The 16,733-nt window shown below is 44.7% G+C and overlaps 1 protein-coding gene across 1 annotated transcript in view; it reads right to left on the bottom strand.

The window, feature by feature from the left end:
- Window positions 1-15,807, bottom strand: part of LOC109884305 (potassium voltage-gated channel subfamily B member 2) — a 289,398-nt gene extending 273,591 nt beyond the window's left edge. Inside the window, exons 1-2 of the mRNA XM_031796953.1 lie at window positions 15,369-15,807; window positions 5,238-5,886 (exon numbers count right to left, since the gene is read on the bottom strand). Coding sequence (XP_031652813.1) covers window positions 5,238-5,834 — 597 coding nt within the window. The 5' untranslated portion in view covers window positions 5,835-5,886; window positions 15,369-15,807. The remainder of the gene's footprint in view (window positions 1-5,237; window positions 5,887-15,368) is intronic.
- Window positions 15,808-16,733: the final 926 nt, after the last annotated feature.

Here is a 16,733-nt window from a genome sequence, read left to right as displayed (position 1 = left end):
GAAAGAGAGAGATAAAGTGATGGATACAGAGAGACACAGCCATATAAGTGATACACTTACTCACTGGATCTGAAAGCAAACCTTTCTCATCAATGATGAACACATTGGCCACGAGTAGGAGGGAGATATCTCTCTCCATATCACTGTTACATTGAACTGGGTGAATATGAATGACAGTAACCTAAACCTATCACTGTTACATTGAACTGGGTGAATGACAGTAACCTAAACCTATCACTGTTACATTGAACTGGGTGAATATGAATGACAGTAACCTAAACCTATCACTGTTACATTGAACTGGGTGAATATGAATGACAGTAACCTAAACCTATCACTGTTACATTGAACTGGGTGAATATGAATGACAGTATCCTAAACCTATCACTGTTACATTGAACTGGGTGAATGGAATATGAATGACAGTAACCTAAACCTATCACTGTTACATTGAACTGGGTGAATGGAATATGAATGACAGTAACCTAAACCTATCACTGTTACATTGAACTGGGTGAATGGAATATGAATGACAGTAACCTAAACCTATCACTGTTACATTGAACTGGGTGAATATGAATGACAGTAACCTAAACCTGTCACTGTTACATTGAACTGGGTGAATGGAATATGAATGACAGTAACCTAAACCTATCACTGTTACATTGAACTGGGTGAATGGAATATGAATGACAGTAACCTAAACCCATCACTGTTACATTGAACTGGGTGAATATGAATGACAGTAACCTAAACCTATCACTGTTACATTGAACTGGGTGAATGGAATATGAATGACAGTAACCTAAACCTATCACTGTTACATTGAACTGGGTGAATGGAATATGAATGACAGTAACCTAAACCTGTCACTGTTACATTGAACTAGGTGAATGGAATATGAATGACAGTAACCTAAACCTATCACTGTTACATTGAACTGGGTGAATGGAATATGAATGACAGTAACCTAAACCTATCACTGTTACATTGAACTGGGTGAATGGAATATGAATGACAGTAACCTAAACCTATCACTGTTACATTGAACTGGGTGAATGGAATATGAATGACAGTAACCTAAACCTATCACTGTTACATTGAACTGGGTGAATGGAATATGAATGACAGTAACCTAAACATATCACTGTTACATTGAACTGGGTGAATATGAATGACAGTAACCTAAACCTATCACTGTTACATTGAACTGGGTGAATATGAATGACAGTAACCTAAACCTATCACTGTTACATTGAACTGGGTGAATATGAATGACAGTAACCTAAACCTATCACTGTTACATTGAACTGGGTGAATGGAATATGAATGACAGTAACCTAAACCTATCACTGTTACATTGAACTGGGTGAATGGAATATGAATGACAGTAACCTAAACCTATCACTGTTACATTGAACTGGGTGAATGGAATATGAATGACAGTAACCTAAACCTATCACTGTTACATTGAACTGGGTGAATGGAATATGAATGACAGTAACCTAAACCTATCACTGTTACATTGAACTGGGTGAATATGAATGACAGTAACCTAAACCTATCACTGTTACATTGAACTGGGTGAATATGAATGACAGTAACCTAAACCTATCACTGTTACATTGAACTAGGTGAATGACAGTAACCTAAACCTATCACTGTTACATTGAACTGGGTGAATGGAATATGAATGACAGTAACCTAAACCCATCACTGTTACATTGAACTGGGTGAATATGAATGACAGTCATCCAATATGCTGTAATAGAAATAAGGCCATAATCATAAAAAAATGTATGGTCCTCCCTCATTTTAAACGGCACCAAACGCCACTGATTTTCCCTATCCCCCTTCAGCCATTGGTCCCTTCACTATCCCCCTTCAGCCATTGGTCCCTTCACTATCCCCCTTCAGCCATTGGTCCCTTCACTATCCCCCTTCAGCCATTGGTCCCTTCACTATCCCCCTTCAGCCATTGGTCCCTTCACTATCCCCCTTCAGCCATTGGTCCCTTCACTATCCCCCTTCAGCCATTGGTCCCTTCACTATCCCCCTGCAGCCATTGGCCCCGTCACTATATCCCTACAGCCATTGGCCCCTTCACTATATCCCTACAGTCATTGGCCCCTTCACTATATCCCTACAGCCATTGGCCCCTTCACTATATCCCTACAGCCATTGGTCCCTTCACTATCCCCCTGCAGCCATTGGCCCCGTCACTATATCCCTACAGCCATTGGCCCCTTCACTATCCCCCTTCAGCCATTGGCCCCTTCACTATATCCCTACAGCCATTGGCCCCTTCACTATATCCCTACAGCCATTGGCCCCTTCACTATATCCCTACAGCCATTGGTCCCTTCACTATCCCCCTGCAGCCATTGGCCCCGTCACTATATCCCTACAGCCATTGGCCCCTTCACTATCCCCCTGCAGCCATTGGCCCCTTCACTATATCACAACAGCCATTGGCCCCTTCACTATATCCCTACAGCCACTGGCCACGTCACTATATCCCTACAGCCATTGGCCCCGTCACTATATCCCTACAGCCACTGGCCCCGTCACTATATCCCTACAGCCATTGGCCCCTTCACTATCCCCCTGCAGCCATTGGCCCCGTCACTATATCCCTACAGCCATTGGCCCCTTCACTATCCCCCTGCAGCCATTGGCCCCTTCACTATATCCCTACAGCCATTGGCCCCGTCACTATATCCCTACAGCCACTGGCCCCGTCACTATATCCCTACAGCCATTGGCTCCTTCAATATCCCCCTACAGCCATTGGCCCCGTCACTATATCCCTACAGCCATTGGCCCCGTCACTATATCCCTACAGCCATTGGCCCCGTCACTATATCCCTACAGCCATTGGCCCCGTCACTATATCCCTACAGCCATTGGCCCCTTCACTATATCCCTACAGCCACTGGCCCCGTCACTATATCCCTACAGCCATTGGCCCCTTCACTATATCCCTACAGCCATTGGCCCCGTCACTATATCCCTACAGCCATTGGCCCCTTCACTATATCCCTACAGCCACTGGCCCCGTCACTATATCCCTACAGCCATTGGCCCCGTCACTATATCCCTACAGCCACTGGCCCCGTCACTATATCCCTACAGCCATTGGCTCCTTCAATATCCCCCTACAGCCATTGGCCCCGTCACTATATCCCTACAGCCATTGGCCCCGTCACTATATCCCTACAGCCATTGGCCCCGTCAGTATATCCCTACAGCCATTGGCCCCTTCACTATATCCCTACAGCCATTGGCCCCGTCACTATATCCCTACAGCCACTGGCCACGTCACTATATCCCTACAGCCACTGGCCACGTCACTATATCCCTACAGCCATTGGCCCCGTCACTATATCCCTACAGCCACTGGCCCCGTCACTATATCCCTACAGCCATTGGCCCCTTCACTATATCCCTACAGCCATTGGCCCCGTCACTATATCCCTACAGCCATTGGCCCCGTCACTATATCCCTACAGCCACTGGCCACGTCACTATATCCCTACAGCCATTGGCCCCTTCACTATCTCCCTACAGCCATTGGCCCCTTCACTATATCCCTACAGCCATTGGCCCCGTCACTATATCCCTACAGCCATTGGCCCCGTCACTATATCCCTACAACCATTGGCCCCGTCACTATATCCCTACAGCCATTGGCCCCGTCACTATATCCCTACAGCCATTGGCCCCGTCACTATATCCCTACAGCCATTGGCCCCGTCACTATATCCCTACAGCCACTGGCCCCGTCACTATATCCCTACAGCCATTGGCCCCTTCACTATATCCCTACAGCCATTGGCCCCTTCACTATCCCCCTGCAGCCATTGGCCCCGTCACTATATCCCTACAGCCATTGGCCCCTTCACTATATCCCTACAGCCATTGGCCCCTTCACTATATCCCTACAGCCATTGGCCCCTTCACTATATCCCTACAGCCATTGGCCCCGTCACTATATCCCTACAGCCATTGGCCCCGACACTATATCCCTACAGCCATTGGCCCCGTCAATATCCCCCTGCAGTCATTGGCCCCGTCACTATATCCCTACAGCCATTGGCCCCGTCACTATATCCCTACAGCCATTGGCCCCGTCACTATCCCCCTACAGCCACTGTAATTCACTTAGAGACAACCAATATCAAGGGAATGTAATTACCTTAGACTGTGTTAGTGACCATGGAAACGGTTTGAATTCTAAGATTGCTAATGACCGCAGGAAAATATGGCTAACATGATGACAAACGATGACCATAATGACCGCAGGGATACAGGGATAACACATACTGTACAATACAGTCACCATACTGTACAATACAGTCAGCATACAGTCACCATACTGTAAAATACAGTCACCATATAGTCACCATACAGTCACCATACTGTACAATATAGTCATCATACAGTCACCATAGTCACCATAATGTACAATACAGTCACCATACTGCACAATACAGTCACCATACAGTCACCATACAGTACCATAGTCACCACACTGTACAATACAGTCACCATACTGTACAATACAGCCACCATACAGTCACCATACTGTAAAATACAGTCACCATATAGTCACCATACTGTACAATACAGTCACCATACAGTCACCATACAGTAGGATACATCAGTGTACTTCAGCTCTATGCTGAACGCACAGTAGATTGTGAGCACATTTCACAAAGTCCAATATCCAACAGAAACCTTGATGAGAACAGAGCAGTTCTTCATCCGTGCTGTAGTATTACTAGCTATACCTGCTACCTGGGACAACTCCTCCCCTCTTATTCCTCTCCTCTCGTCTCCTCTCCTCTCCTCTCCTCTCCTCTCCTCTCCTCTCCTCTCCTCTCCTCTCCTCTCCTCTCCTCTCCTCTCCTCTCCTCTCCTCTTATTCCTCTCCTCTTATTCCTCTCCTCTCCTCTCCTCTCCTCTCCTCTCCTCTCCTCTCCTCTCCTCTCCTCTCCTCTCCTCTCCTCTCCTCTCCTCTCCTCTCCTCTCCTCTCCTCTCCTCTCCTCTCCTCTCCTCTCCTCACAAACACTATAAGTGAAGATCCTGAAATACAAAAATAACATTGCGCTCCCTCCCCTTCCCTTCCCTCTCTCTCTCTCTGTGTGGAGCAAAACCAGTGAGAGTACACACCACACCAGCGGTTACACCCTCTCCCCTCCTTCCCTCTTTTTCAAATCCCTCCCTCTCTTACTTTGGCAGGCAGGGAAGAGCTGGGTTTCTCCAGGAGGTCCCAAAGCTTCTTCCTCTTCTCCTGGCAGCAGGTGTTATCAAACTCAATCTCTCCCTCTCTCTCTTTTAGCGTCTCCGCCTCCCTCCGCAGCTCCTCATTCATCTGTTCTTTCTTCTGGTGGTACCGGGCCTGGCAGCAGGACTCCAGGTAGATCTCATCTATACCCCAGTAGTCGAGCTCCTGGCCGAACGACAGGGCGCACATCTCCTCCATCATGTGCAGCTTCCCTGTGCGGTAGAAGTTGAGGATCGAGGTGAAGGCGCCCGGGTGCCGGTCAAAGAAGTATTCGTTCTCATGGAGGCTGTAGTCGTCGCAGACCTCCATCAGGCTCTCGTGGGTGTTGCAGTCGCGGAGCTTACCCAGGCGGGTGCGGGGCAGCCGGTCTAGCGTCCGCCACAGGACCTCGTGGTTTAGACCTCCGACGTTGATGCGGACCCTCCTGGAGCGGGCCTTGGTGCGGATGATTTGGATGGGCTCTGGGGGGAGGGAGGTTACCCCTGGGTGGTTGTTACCCCGTGGAGTGTTTAAGGGGGTCTTAGGTCCAACTGTCTCAGCCATGGTGGTGTGTTAGTGGAGGAGGAGGGATGGAGGACAGGAGGAGGAGGCTTATCTGGGGAGGAAATGAGGGGAAATAAAAAGAAGCAGAATTATTTTGGGTCCTCATTAGACAACTTCCTCCATGGCTGAGAGAAAGAAGACTCACAAAGAGAGAGAGAGAGTGAAAACAATGTACTGAGCAAATGTCAAATTGGCTTTTTACCAAATTACCGTACAGAACATGTATTCACCCTGCACACCCTAATTGACAAACAAACAAACCAAAACAAAGGCAAAGACTTCTCATGCTTTGTTGATTTCAAAAAATGCCTTTGTCTCAATTTGGCATAAGGATCTGTTATACAAATTGATGGAAAGTGGTGTTGGTGGGGGGGGGGGGGAATATTGATTTTAAAAAAGCCTTTGACTCAATTTGGCATATACAAAATTGATGGAAAGTGGTGTTGGGGGTAAAACATACGACATTATAACATCCATGTACATGTAACGGATGTGAAACGGCTAGCTTAGTTAGCTTAGTTAGCTTAGTTAGCTTAGCTAGCTTAGTTAGCTGTGGTGTGCGCTAAATAGCATTTCAATTGGTGACGTCACTTGCTCTGAGACCTTGAAGTAGTTGTTCGATGCTTCGTGGGTGACTGTTGTTGATGTGTGCATAGGGTCCCTGGTTTGCACCCGGTTATGGGCGAGGGGATGGTCTAAAGTTATACTGTTACCTACACAAACAACAAGTGTGCGGTTAAAATTGGCAAAAAACACACACATTTCTTCCCGCAAGGTCGTGGGGTGAGACAGGGATGCAGCTTAAGCCCCACCCTCTTCAACATATATAAATATGTATTGGCGAGGGCACTAGAACAGTCTGCAGCACCCATTCTAACCCTACTAGAATCTGAAGTCAAATGTCTACCGTTTGCTGATGATCTGGTTCTTCTGTCCCCAACCAAGGAGGGCCTACAGCAGCACCTAGATCTTCGGCACATATTCTGCCTGGGCCCTGACAGTACATCTCAGTAAGACCAAAATAATGGTGTTCCAAAAAATGTCCAATCACCAGGACCACAAATACAAATTCCATCTAGACACCATTGCCCTAGAGCACACAAAAAACTATACATACCTTGGCCTAAACATCAGCGCCACATGTAACTTCCACAAAAATGTGAACGATCTGAGAGACAAGGCAAGAAGGGCATTCTATGCCATCAAAAGGAACATAAAATTCAACATACAGACAGACAGAGACAGAGAGAGAAAGTGGTGTAGGGGGTAAAACATATGACATAATTAAATCAATGCATACTGGCAATACGTGCAGCATTAAAATTGGTAAGAAAATAACAGAATTCTTTAACCAGGGGCGTGGCCTTCGCCAGGGTTGCAATCTGAGCCCTGCACTCTTCAATATTGACTTAAAAAAAAAAAAAATTATCCTCAGCCCCTGGTGTTAGTCTCCACAACTCAGAAGTTAAATGCCTACTCTTCGCAGATGACCTATGCCTGCTGTCACCCACAGCACATGGCCTACAGCAGAGCCTGGACCTGCTAGAGCAGTACTGCCAGACCTGGGCCCTGGCAGTAAACCCCCACAGCACATGGCCTACAGCAGAGCCTGGACCTGCTAGAGCAGTACTGCCAGACCTGGGCCCTGGCAGTAAACACCCACAGCACATGGCCTACAACAGAGCCTGGACCTGCTAGAGCCGTACTGCCAGATCTGGGCCCTGGCAATAAACCCCAAAACGACTAAAATAATGATTTTCCAGAGAAGATCCAGATCTCAGGGAATTAGACCAAAGTTGTCAATTGGTACAAAATATATAGAGTATTGCACACACTACAATTACTTAGGTTTAAAAGTAGGATCAACTGGACACCTTAATGAGGCAGTGAATGAGCTGAGAGAGAAAGCACACAGGGCATTCTACGCCATTAAAAAACTAATTCAAATGGAAATACCTATAAAAATTTGGCTAAAACTAATTGAACATGTCATTGAACCAATTGCACTTTATGGCAGCGAGGTGTGGGGTCCACTTGCAAAACAAGATTTCATCAAATGGGACAAACACCCCATTGAAACCCTGCATGCAGAGTTCTGTAAGATTCTCCTACATGTCCAGAGGAAAACTACAAACAATGCATGCAGGGCAGAATTAGGCCAATATCTATCTAAAATAAAAACTCAAAAAAGAGCGATTAAGTTTTGGAAACATCTAAAATACAGTGACCCCCTCTCATATCATTACCACGCCCTGCAATGCCAAGAGCTGAGCAAAGAAAAGAGTCCCCTCATCCAGCTGGTCCTGGGGCTGAGTTCACAAACCTGTTATACGAACGCACTGAAGCCTCAGGACCAGAACATCCAATCAATCAGGATAAACCAAATTACAACACAGTCAAAACAAAACTATATTGCTTATTGGGAAACACAAGCACAGAGCAAAATGCAGTGCTATCTGGCCCTAAATTTACAGTACACCGTGGCTAAATATTTGACCATGGTTACTGATCAAAACCTTAGAAAAACCTTGACAAAGTACAGACTCAGTGAGCACAGCCTTGCCATTGAGAAGGGTAGATACAGGAAAACCTGTCTCCCTGTAGAGGAAAGGCTGTGCAACCACTGCATCACAGCAGAACCTGTCTCCCTGTAGAGGAAAGGCTGTGCAACCACTGCATCACAGCAGAACCTGTCTCCCTGTAGAGGAAAGGCTGTGCAACCACTGCATCACAGCAGAACCTGTCTCCCTGTAGAGGAAAGGCTGTGCAACCACTGCATCACAGCAGAACCTGGCTCCCTGTAGAGGAAAGGCTGTTCAACCACTGCATCACAGCAGAACCTGTCTCCCTGTAGAGGAAAGGCTGTGCAACCACTGCACCACAGCAGAACCTGGCTCCCTGTAGAGGAAAGGCTGTGCAACCACTGCACCACAGCAGAACCTGTCTCCCTGTAGAGGAAAGGCTGTGCAACCACTGCATCACAGCAGAACCTGGCTCCCTGTAGAGGAAAGGCTGTTCAACCACTGCATCACAGCAGAACCTGTCTCCCTGTAGAGGAAAGGCTGTGCAACCACTGCACCACAGCAGAACCTGGCTCCCTGTAGAGGAAAGGCTGTGCAACCACTGCATCACAGCAGAACCTGTCTCCCTGTAGAGGAAAGGCTGTGCAACCACTGCACCACAGCAGAACCTGGCTCCCTGTAGAGGAAAGGCTGTGCAACCACTGCACAACAGCAGAACCTGGCTCCCTGTAGAGGAAAGGCTGTGCAACCACTGCACAACAGCAGAACCTGAGACGGAGCTGCATTTCCTGACAAAATGTAAAAAAATATAAAACAATTAGAGATTGTCATTTTCCCAAATTTGAAACCCTTATTCAAGGTTTCAAAGACCTCTCTGATGAGGATACGCTACCCGTCCTGTTGGGGGAGGACGCAGAGAGCTGTGGGTTGGCAGCACACTACATTGAAGACCTATCTGATGAGAATAGGCTACCCGTCCTGTTGGGGGAGGACGCAGAGAGCTGTGGGTTGGCAGCACACTACATTTCTGCCTGCCATAAGATGAGGGACAGTGTCTGACAGACCAATCAACCTGCACATATACTCTACGGTATGCTTATTGTTGAATGTAGGGTTATTTTGACCCTTGGTTATTGTTGTTACTGTTGTTACTGTTGTTACTGTTGTTACTGTTGTTATTGTTGTTACTGTTGTTACTGTTGTTATTGTTGTTACTGTTGTTATTGTTGTTATTGTTGTTACTGTTGTTACTGTTGTTACTGTTGTTATTGTTGTTACTGTTATTGTTGTTATTGTTGTTACTGTTGTTATTGTTGTTACTGTTGTTACTGTTGTTACTGTTGTTATTGTTGTTATTGTTGTTACTGTTGTTATTGTTGTTACTGTTGTTACTGTTGATATTGTTGTTACTGTTGTTATTGTTGTTATTGTTGTTACTGTTGTTATTGTTGTTACTGTTGTTATTGTTGTTACTGTTGTTATTGTTGTTATTGTTGTTATTGTTGTTACTTTTGTTATTGTTGTTACTGTTGTTATTGTTGTTACTATTGTTACTGTTGTTACTGTTGTTACTGTTGTTATTGTTGTTACTGTTGTCCAATTGACAATTTGATTCTCATTTTTATATTGTAATTATCCAAAATAAGCTTTGGCAATATGTACATTGTTACGTTGTGCCAATGAATTGACACACACACACAGAGACAGAGAGAGAGAGAGAGAGAGAGAGAGAGAGAGAGAGAGAGAGAGAGAGAGAGAGAGAGAGAGAGACAGAGAGAGACAGAGAGAGACAGAGAGAGAGATGGTATTGTGAGAAAAAACAGAAGAACCTGTATATTGCAAACTACCTGAGTGTGTTCAACATAGGATTTCAAAAGAGAACAGAGGATTTTTATAATGAAGAATGTCTTTATTTTTTTTTGAATGATTGTTGTGTATTTTGATGTTTGTCTGTTCAATACGTGTTTTATTAGGTTTCTATTGTATTAGATTGTTTATGCATTTTATGAAATTGTACATGCAGGACTCCCTCGTAAAGAGACACTGGTGACTCCCTGATTAAATAAAGGTCAGTAAAATGTAATTACTAAAACAGAGAAGAGATGGAGGTTCTGAACTGACACATTTACAGATATCTCTATTGAACAGTGTTCTAGTCCTCACAGTAACAACACAGTGTTCTAGTCCTCACAGTAACAACACAGTGTTCTAGTCCTCACAGTAACAACACAGTGTTCTAGTCCTCACAGTAACAACACAGTGTTCTAGTCCTCACAGTAACAACACAGTGTTCTAGTCCTTATAGCAACAACACAGTGCTATAGTCCTCATAGCAACAACACAGTGTTCTAGTCCTCACAGTAACAACACAGTGTTCTAGTCCGAACAGTAACAACACAGTGTTCTAGTCCTCACAGTAACAACAGTGTTCTAGTCCTCACAGTAACAACAGTGTTCTAGTCCTCACAGTAACAACACAGTGTTCTAGTCCTCACAGTAACAACAGTGTTCTAGTCCTCACAGTAACAACAGTGTTCTAGTCCTCACAGTAACAACACAGTGTTCTAGTCCTTATAGCAACAACACAGTGCTATAGTCCTCATAGCAACAACACAGTGCTATAGTCCTCACAGTAACAACACAGTGTTCTAGTCCTCACAGTAACAACACAGTGTTCTAGTCCTCACAGTAACAACACAGTGCTATAGTCCTCACAGTAACAACACAGTGTTCTAGTCCTCACAGTAACAACAGTGTTCTAGTCCTCACAGTAACAACACAGTGTTCTAGTCCTCACAGTAACAACACAGTGTTCTAGTCCTCACAGTAACAACACAGTGTTCTAGTCCTTATAGCAACAACACAGTGCTATAGTCCTCATAGCAACAACACAGTGTTCTAGTCCTCATATAAACAACACAGTGTTCTAGTCCTCACAGTAACAACACAGTGTTCTAGTCCTCACAGTAACACCAGTGTTCTAGTCCTCACAGTAACAACACAGTGTTCTAGTCCTCACAGTAACAACACAGTGTTCCAGTCCTCACAGTAACAACACAGTGTTCTAGTCCTTATAGCAACAACAGTGTTCTAGTCCTTATAGTAACAACACAGTGTTCTAGTCCTCACAGTAACAACACAGTGTTCTAGTCCTCACAGCAACAACACAGTGTTCTAGTCCTCACAGTAACAACACAGTGTTCTAGTCCTCACAGCAACAACACAGTGTTCTAGTCCTTATACTAACAACACAGTGTTCTAGTCCTTATAGCAACAACACAGTGTTCTAGTCCTCACAGTAACAACGGTGTTCTCGTCCTCACAGTAACAACAGTGTTCTAGTCCTCACAGTAACAACAGTGTTCTCGTCCTCACAGCAACAACACAGTGTTCTAGTCCTCACAGTAACAACACAGTGTTCCAGTCCTCACAGTAACAACACAGTGTTCTAGTCCTTATAGCAACAACACAGTGTTCTAGTCCTTATAGCAACAACACAGTGTTCTAGTCCTCACAGTAACAACACAGTGTTCCAGTCCTCACAGTAACAACACAGTGTTCTAGTCCTTATAGCAACAACAGTGTTCTAGTCCTTATAGCAACAACACAGTGTTCTAGTCCTCACAGTAACAACAGTGTTCTCATCCTCATAGCAACAACAGAGATTTGGCAGATAGAGCTAGAGACACCTGTTGTTACAGTAACAGTACAATATAAGTCTTCAAATCAAAATCAATATAAATCTATCAATATCCGAGTTAATTTCAGCAAAATAATCACATTTCTTTCATAACATTTGAGTGCACCTATTCAAGTCCATTCCTTTACTTATATTTGTGTGTGTTGGGTATATGTTGTGAAATTGTTAGATATGAATTGTTAGATATTACTGCACTGTTGGAGCTAGAAACACAAGCATTTAGTTAGATACTACTGCACTGTTGGAGCTAGAAACACAAGCATTTAGTTAGATATTACTACACTGTTGGAGCTAGAAACACAAGCATTTAGTTAGATACTACTGCATTGTTGGAGCTAGAAACACAAGCATTTAGTTAGATACTACTGCACTGTTGGAGCTGGGAACACAAGCATTTAGTTAGATATTACTGCACTGTTGGAGCTGGGAACACAAGCATTTAGTTAGATACTACTGTTAGCTAGAAACACAAGCATTTAGTTAGATACTACTGTTGGAGCTAGAAACACAAGCATTTAGTTAGATACTACTGCACTGTTGGAGCTGGGAACACAAGCATTTAGTTAGATACTACTGCACTGTTGGAGCTGGGAACACAAGCATTTAGTTAGATATTACTACACTGTTGGAGCTGGGAACACAAGCATTTAGTTTGGTATTACTGCACTGTTGGAGCTGGGAACACAAGCATTTAGTTTGGTATTACTGCACTGTTGGAGCTGGGAACACAAGCATTTAGTTAGATATTACTACACTGTTGGAGCTGGGAACACAAGCATTTAGTTTGGTATTACTGCACTGTTGGAGCTAGGAACACAAGCATTTAGTTTGGTATTACTGTACTGTTGGAGCTGGGAACACAAGCATTTAGCTACACCGACAATATCATCTGCTAAACACTCATTGTGTGCATTACATTGCACTCCAGTCTCAAAATCAAAACCTCTGTATTGTGTCCGTGAGAAACCCACTAATGTTACAGATGTTCTAGTGGTTAGAGGAGGCAGGTAGCCTAGTGGTTAGAGGAGGCAGGTAGTCTAGTGGTTAGAGGAGGCAGGCAGCCTAGTGGTTAGAGGAGGCAGATAGCCTAGTGGTTAGAGTGTTGGACTAGTAACCAGCAGGTAGCCTAGTGGTTAGAGCTTTGGACCAGTGACCGAAAGGTTGCTTGATTGAATCCCTGAGCTGACAAGGTAAAAATCTGTCTTTCTGCCCCTGAACAAGGCAATTAACCCACTGTTCCCCGGCAGGCCGTCATTGAAAATAAGACTTTGTTCATAAATTACTTGCCTAGTTAAATAAAGGCTAAATAACAACAGCTAATGTTGATTTACCTATGTGATGGGACCTAGGCTACAGTGACCAATCATGACGGAGGATCTGTTTTAAACTACGTCTCCACAGGAACATGTGATGCCAGTTAGCCCCGGATTCATGAAGCGTCTCAGACTACTGTAGGAGAGCTGATCTAGGATCAGTTAGGTATTATCCATCTCAATAAATAAGATCACATGGCCATTCGGTGGGGGGGGGATCTGATCCTAGATCAGCAGTCCTATGAATACGGGCCCTGGATCAGGGGAGCTGAGTCGACATAGATGTATTCTTTCATTCAAAGAAGTATTTACCTGCAATTTACACAAGTCATTATCTCCCTGCCAAAACCAACATCAATCGTTATCACTGTCTTGTGTCTTCTCAAGGTCCCTGGACACTAGTACGGATAAAACATGAGCGGACTATATGAAGCTTCACAGGTAACGCCTGAGGGAACTATATGAACCTTCACGGATAACGCCTGAGCCGACTATACGAACCTTCACAGATAACACCTGAGCGGACCATACGAACCTTCACAGATAACGCCTGAGCGGACTATACAAACCTTCACAGATAACGCCTGAGCGGACTATATGAACCTTCACAGATAACGCCTGAGCGGACTATATGAACCTTCACAGATAACGCCTGAGCGGACTATATGAACCTTCATAGATAACACCTGAGCGGACTATATGAACCTTCACAGATAATGTCTGAGCTGACTATATGAACCTTCACAGATAACGCCTGAGCGGACTATATGAACCTTTACAGATAACACCTGAGCAGACTATATGAACCTTCACCGATAACGCCTGAGCGGACTATATGAACCTTCACAGATAACACCTGAGCAGACTATACGAACCTTCACAGATAACGCCTGAGCGGACTATATGAACCTTCACAGATAACGCCTGAGCGGACTATATGAACCTTCACCGATAACGCCTGAGCGGACTATATGAACCTTCACAGATAACACCTGAGCGGACTATATGAACCTTCACAGATAACGCCTGAGCGGACTATATGAACCTTCACAGATAACACCTGAGCGGACTATATGAACCTTCACAGATAACACCTGAGCGGACTATATGAACCTTCACAGATAATGTCTGAGCGGACTATATGAACCTTCACAGATAACGCCTGAGCGGACTATATGAACCTTCACAGATAACACCTGAGCGGACTATATGCAGCCATATTACAGATGCAGCTAAAAAGTACATTTTGACCCACTCGACTAAGAACATTTTTGTTATATTCGACCATAACATATTACATAGGCTACATCTCTGCAGTCGAGCTCGTGTTCATTAGACAAATCAAATCGTTTACATCTATGCGAATATCTGTCATCCAAGTTTCCCTTTTCTGTGCAATAAATTAGACGGTATTCGCCGTAAGAAGGCGGGCGGGTGTGGGAGAGACTGTAAAATGTTGCGAAAGACGCAAATGTTTCTAATTGCGTTCGTCACTCCCCTGAGTGATCACGGACTTTAAACGCAACACCTGGACACCTGGTAGCCTTTAATAACTGTGATTATTAATGGAGAGTAATAACTATATATTACAAAACCTAAATATAGCCTGAAGGTAAAGCTAGGCATTTCTTTATTGATTAAATAGACTTCCGTTAAATTGCCTGGTTTAATAAGGTGTGTGAATTGTGGATTTAAATAGGCTGAACTACGTTGTATTTATTACATCATATTTCAGTAATGTTTATGATCGTATTGATTGCAGCCGCCAGCCTGTCCCCCCCCCCCCCTAAACTGTTGCACAACTCTTTCGTTGCACCATTGAGCCTCATTTTAACTAATTTAATTGTTTATATTTTTCGTATCACTAAATATATTCCACCTCGCACACCCACCAACATGCAAAATGTTATACTGTAGTAGCCAGAAAACACAGCAACAAGACTGCTTGGGCGATAAGGGAAGGGTTTTTTACCCTATTTAGAAAATGCACGAGTCTTACCTTGCCGAAATAAACCACCTTTTGCATGCAAACTCTTGCTCCGACGTGGGAAGGAGATAAATAATTGATCCGGGATCCCCTTCAGTCAATCCGCAAAGATTCCGAGCTCTGCGCTTTGAACGCGACTCTGAGTCAATAGACATGTCTCCAACATTTTGATAAACTCAAACGAGAAAAAAACAAACATTTAGGCTACCCTCTTGATGAAAAATCCTCAGCAGGAATGAAGGAAGGCAGTTTTGTAGAGGGTGATAGAGACTCCCGGTGTGAGTATTCGATATATACCTCCATCGATGGGGGGGTATGAGTGATGTGAGGGTACACCAGGCTACTGTGTGTGTGTTTTTTTAATCTGCAGACGTCGAGTTGCGCGTAAAGTCAACGGGAGCGAACGGGAAAACGTACTGTGAGGCGAACTGCGGAGAGGAGAGGAGCAAGAGCGGAGCCGTCCCACAGACAGCCATTCAGTCACAGTACAGTATATACACATGAGATGAGTAATGTAGGGGATATAAACATATAAAAGTGGCATTGTTTAAAGTGGCTAGTGATACATGTATTACATACAGATGGCAAGATGCAGTATGTGGTATAGAGTACAGTATATACACATGAGATGAGTAATGTAGGATATGTAAACATTATATTAAGCAGCATTGTTTTTTAAACATTTTTTTTAGCAGCCACTCAATGTTAGTGGTGGCTGTTTAACAGTCTGATGGCCTTGAGATAGAAGCTGTTTTTTAGTCTCTCGCTCCCTGCTTTGATGCACCTGTACTGACCTCGCCTTCTGGATGATAGCAGGGTGAACAGGCAGTGGCTCGGGTGGTTGTTGTCCTTGATGATCTTTATGGCCTTCCTGTGACATCGGGTGGTGTAGGTGTCCTGGAGAGCAGGTAGTTTGCCCCCGGTGATGCGTTGTGCAGACCTCACTACCCTCTGGAGAGCCTTGCGGTTGTGGGCGGAACAGTTGCCGTACCAGGCGGTGATACAGCCCGACAGGATGCTCTCGATTGTGCATCTGTAAAAGTTTGTCAGGCTTTTGGTGACAAGCCAAATTTATTCAGCCTCCTGAGGTTGAAGTGGCGCTGCTGCGCCTTCGTCACCACGCTGTCTGTGTGGGTGGACCAATTCAGTTTGTCCGTGATGTGTACGCCGAGGAACTTAAAACTTTCTACCTTCTCCACTAACGTCCCGTCGATGTGGATAGGGGGGTGCTCCCTCTGCTGTTTCCTGAAGTCCACGATCATCTCCTTTGTTTTGTTGTCGTTTCGTGTGAGGTTATTTTCCTGACAACACACTCCGAGGGCCCTCACCTCCTCCCTGTAGGCCGTCTCGTCGTTGTTGGTAATCAAGCCTACCACT

Source organism: Oncorhynchus kisutch, linkage group LG18, assembly GCF_002021735.2.
Source record: "Oncorhynchus kisutch isolate 150728-3 linkage group LG18, Okis_V2, whole genome shotgun sequence".
Taxonomy (NCBI): domain Eukaryota; kingdom Metazoa; phylum Chordata; class Actinopteri; order Salmoniformes; family Salmonidae; genus Oncorhynchus; species Oncorhynchus kisutch.
Note: the sequence above shows the minus strand (reverse complement) of the source record. Positions and strands in the feature narration are given on the sequence as shown.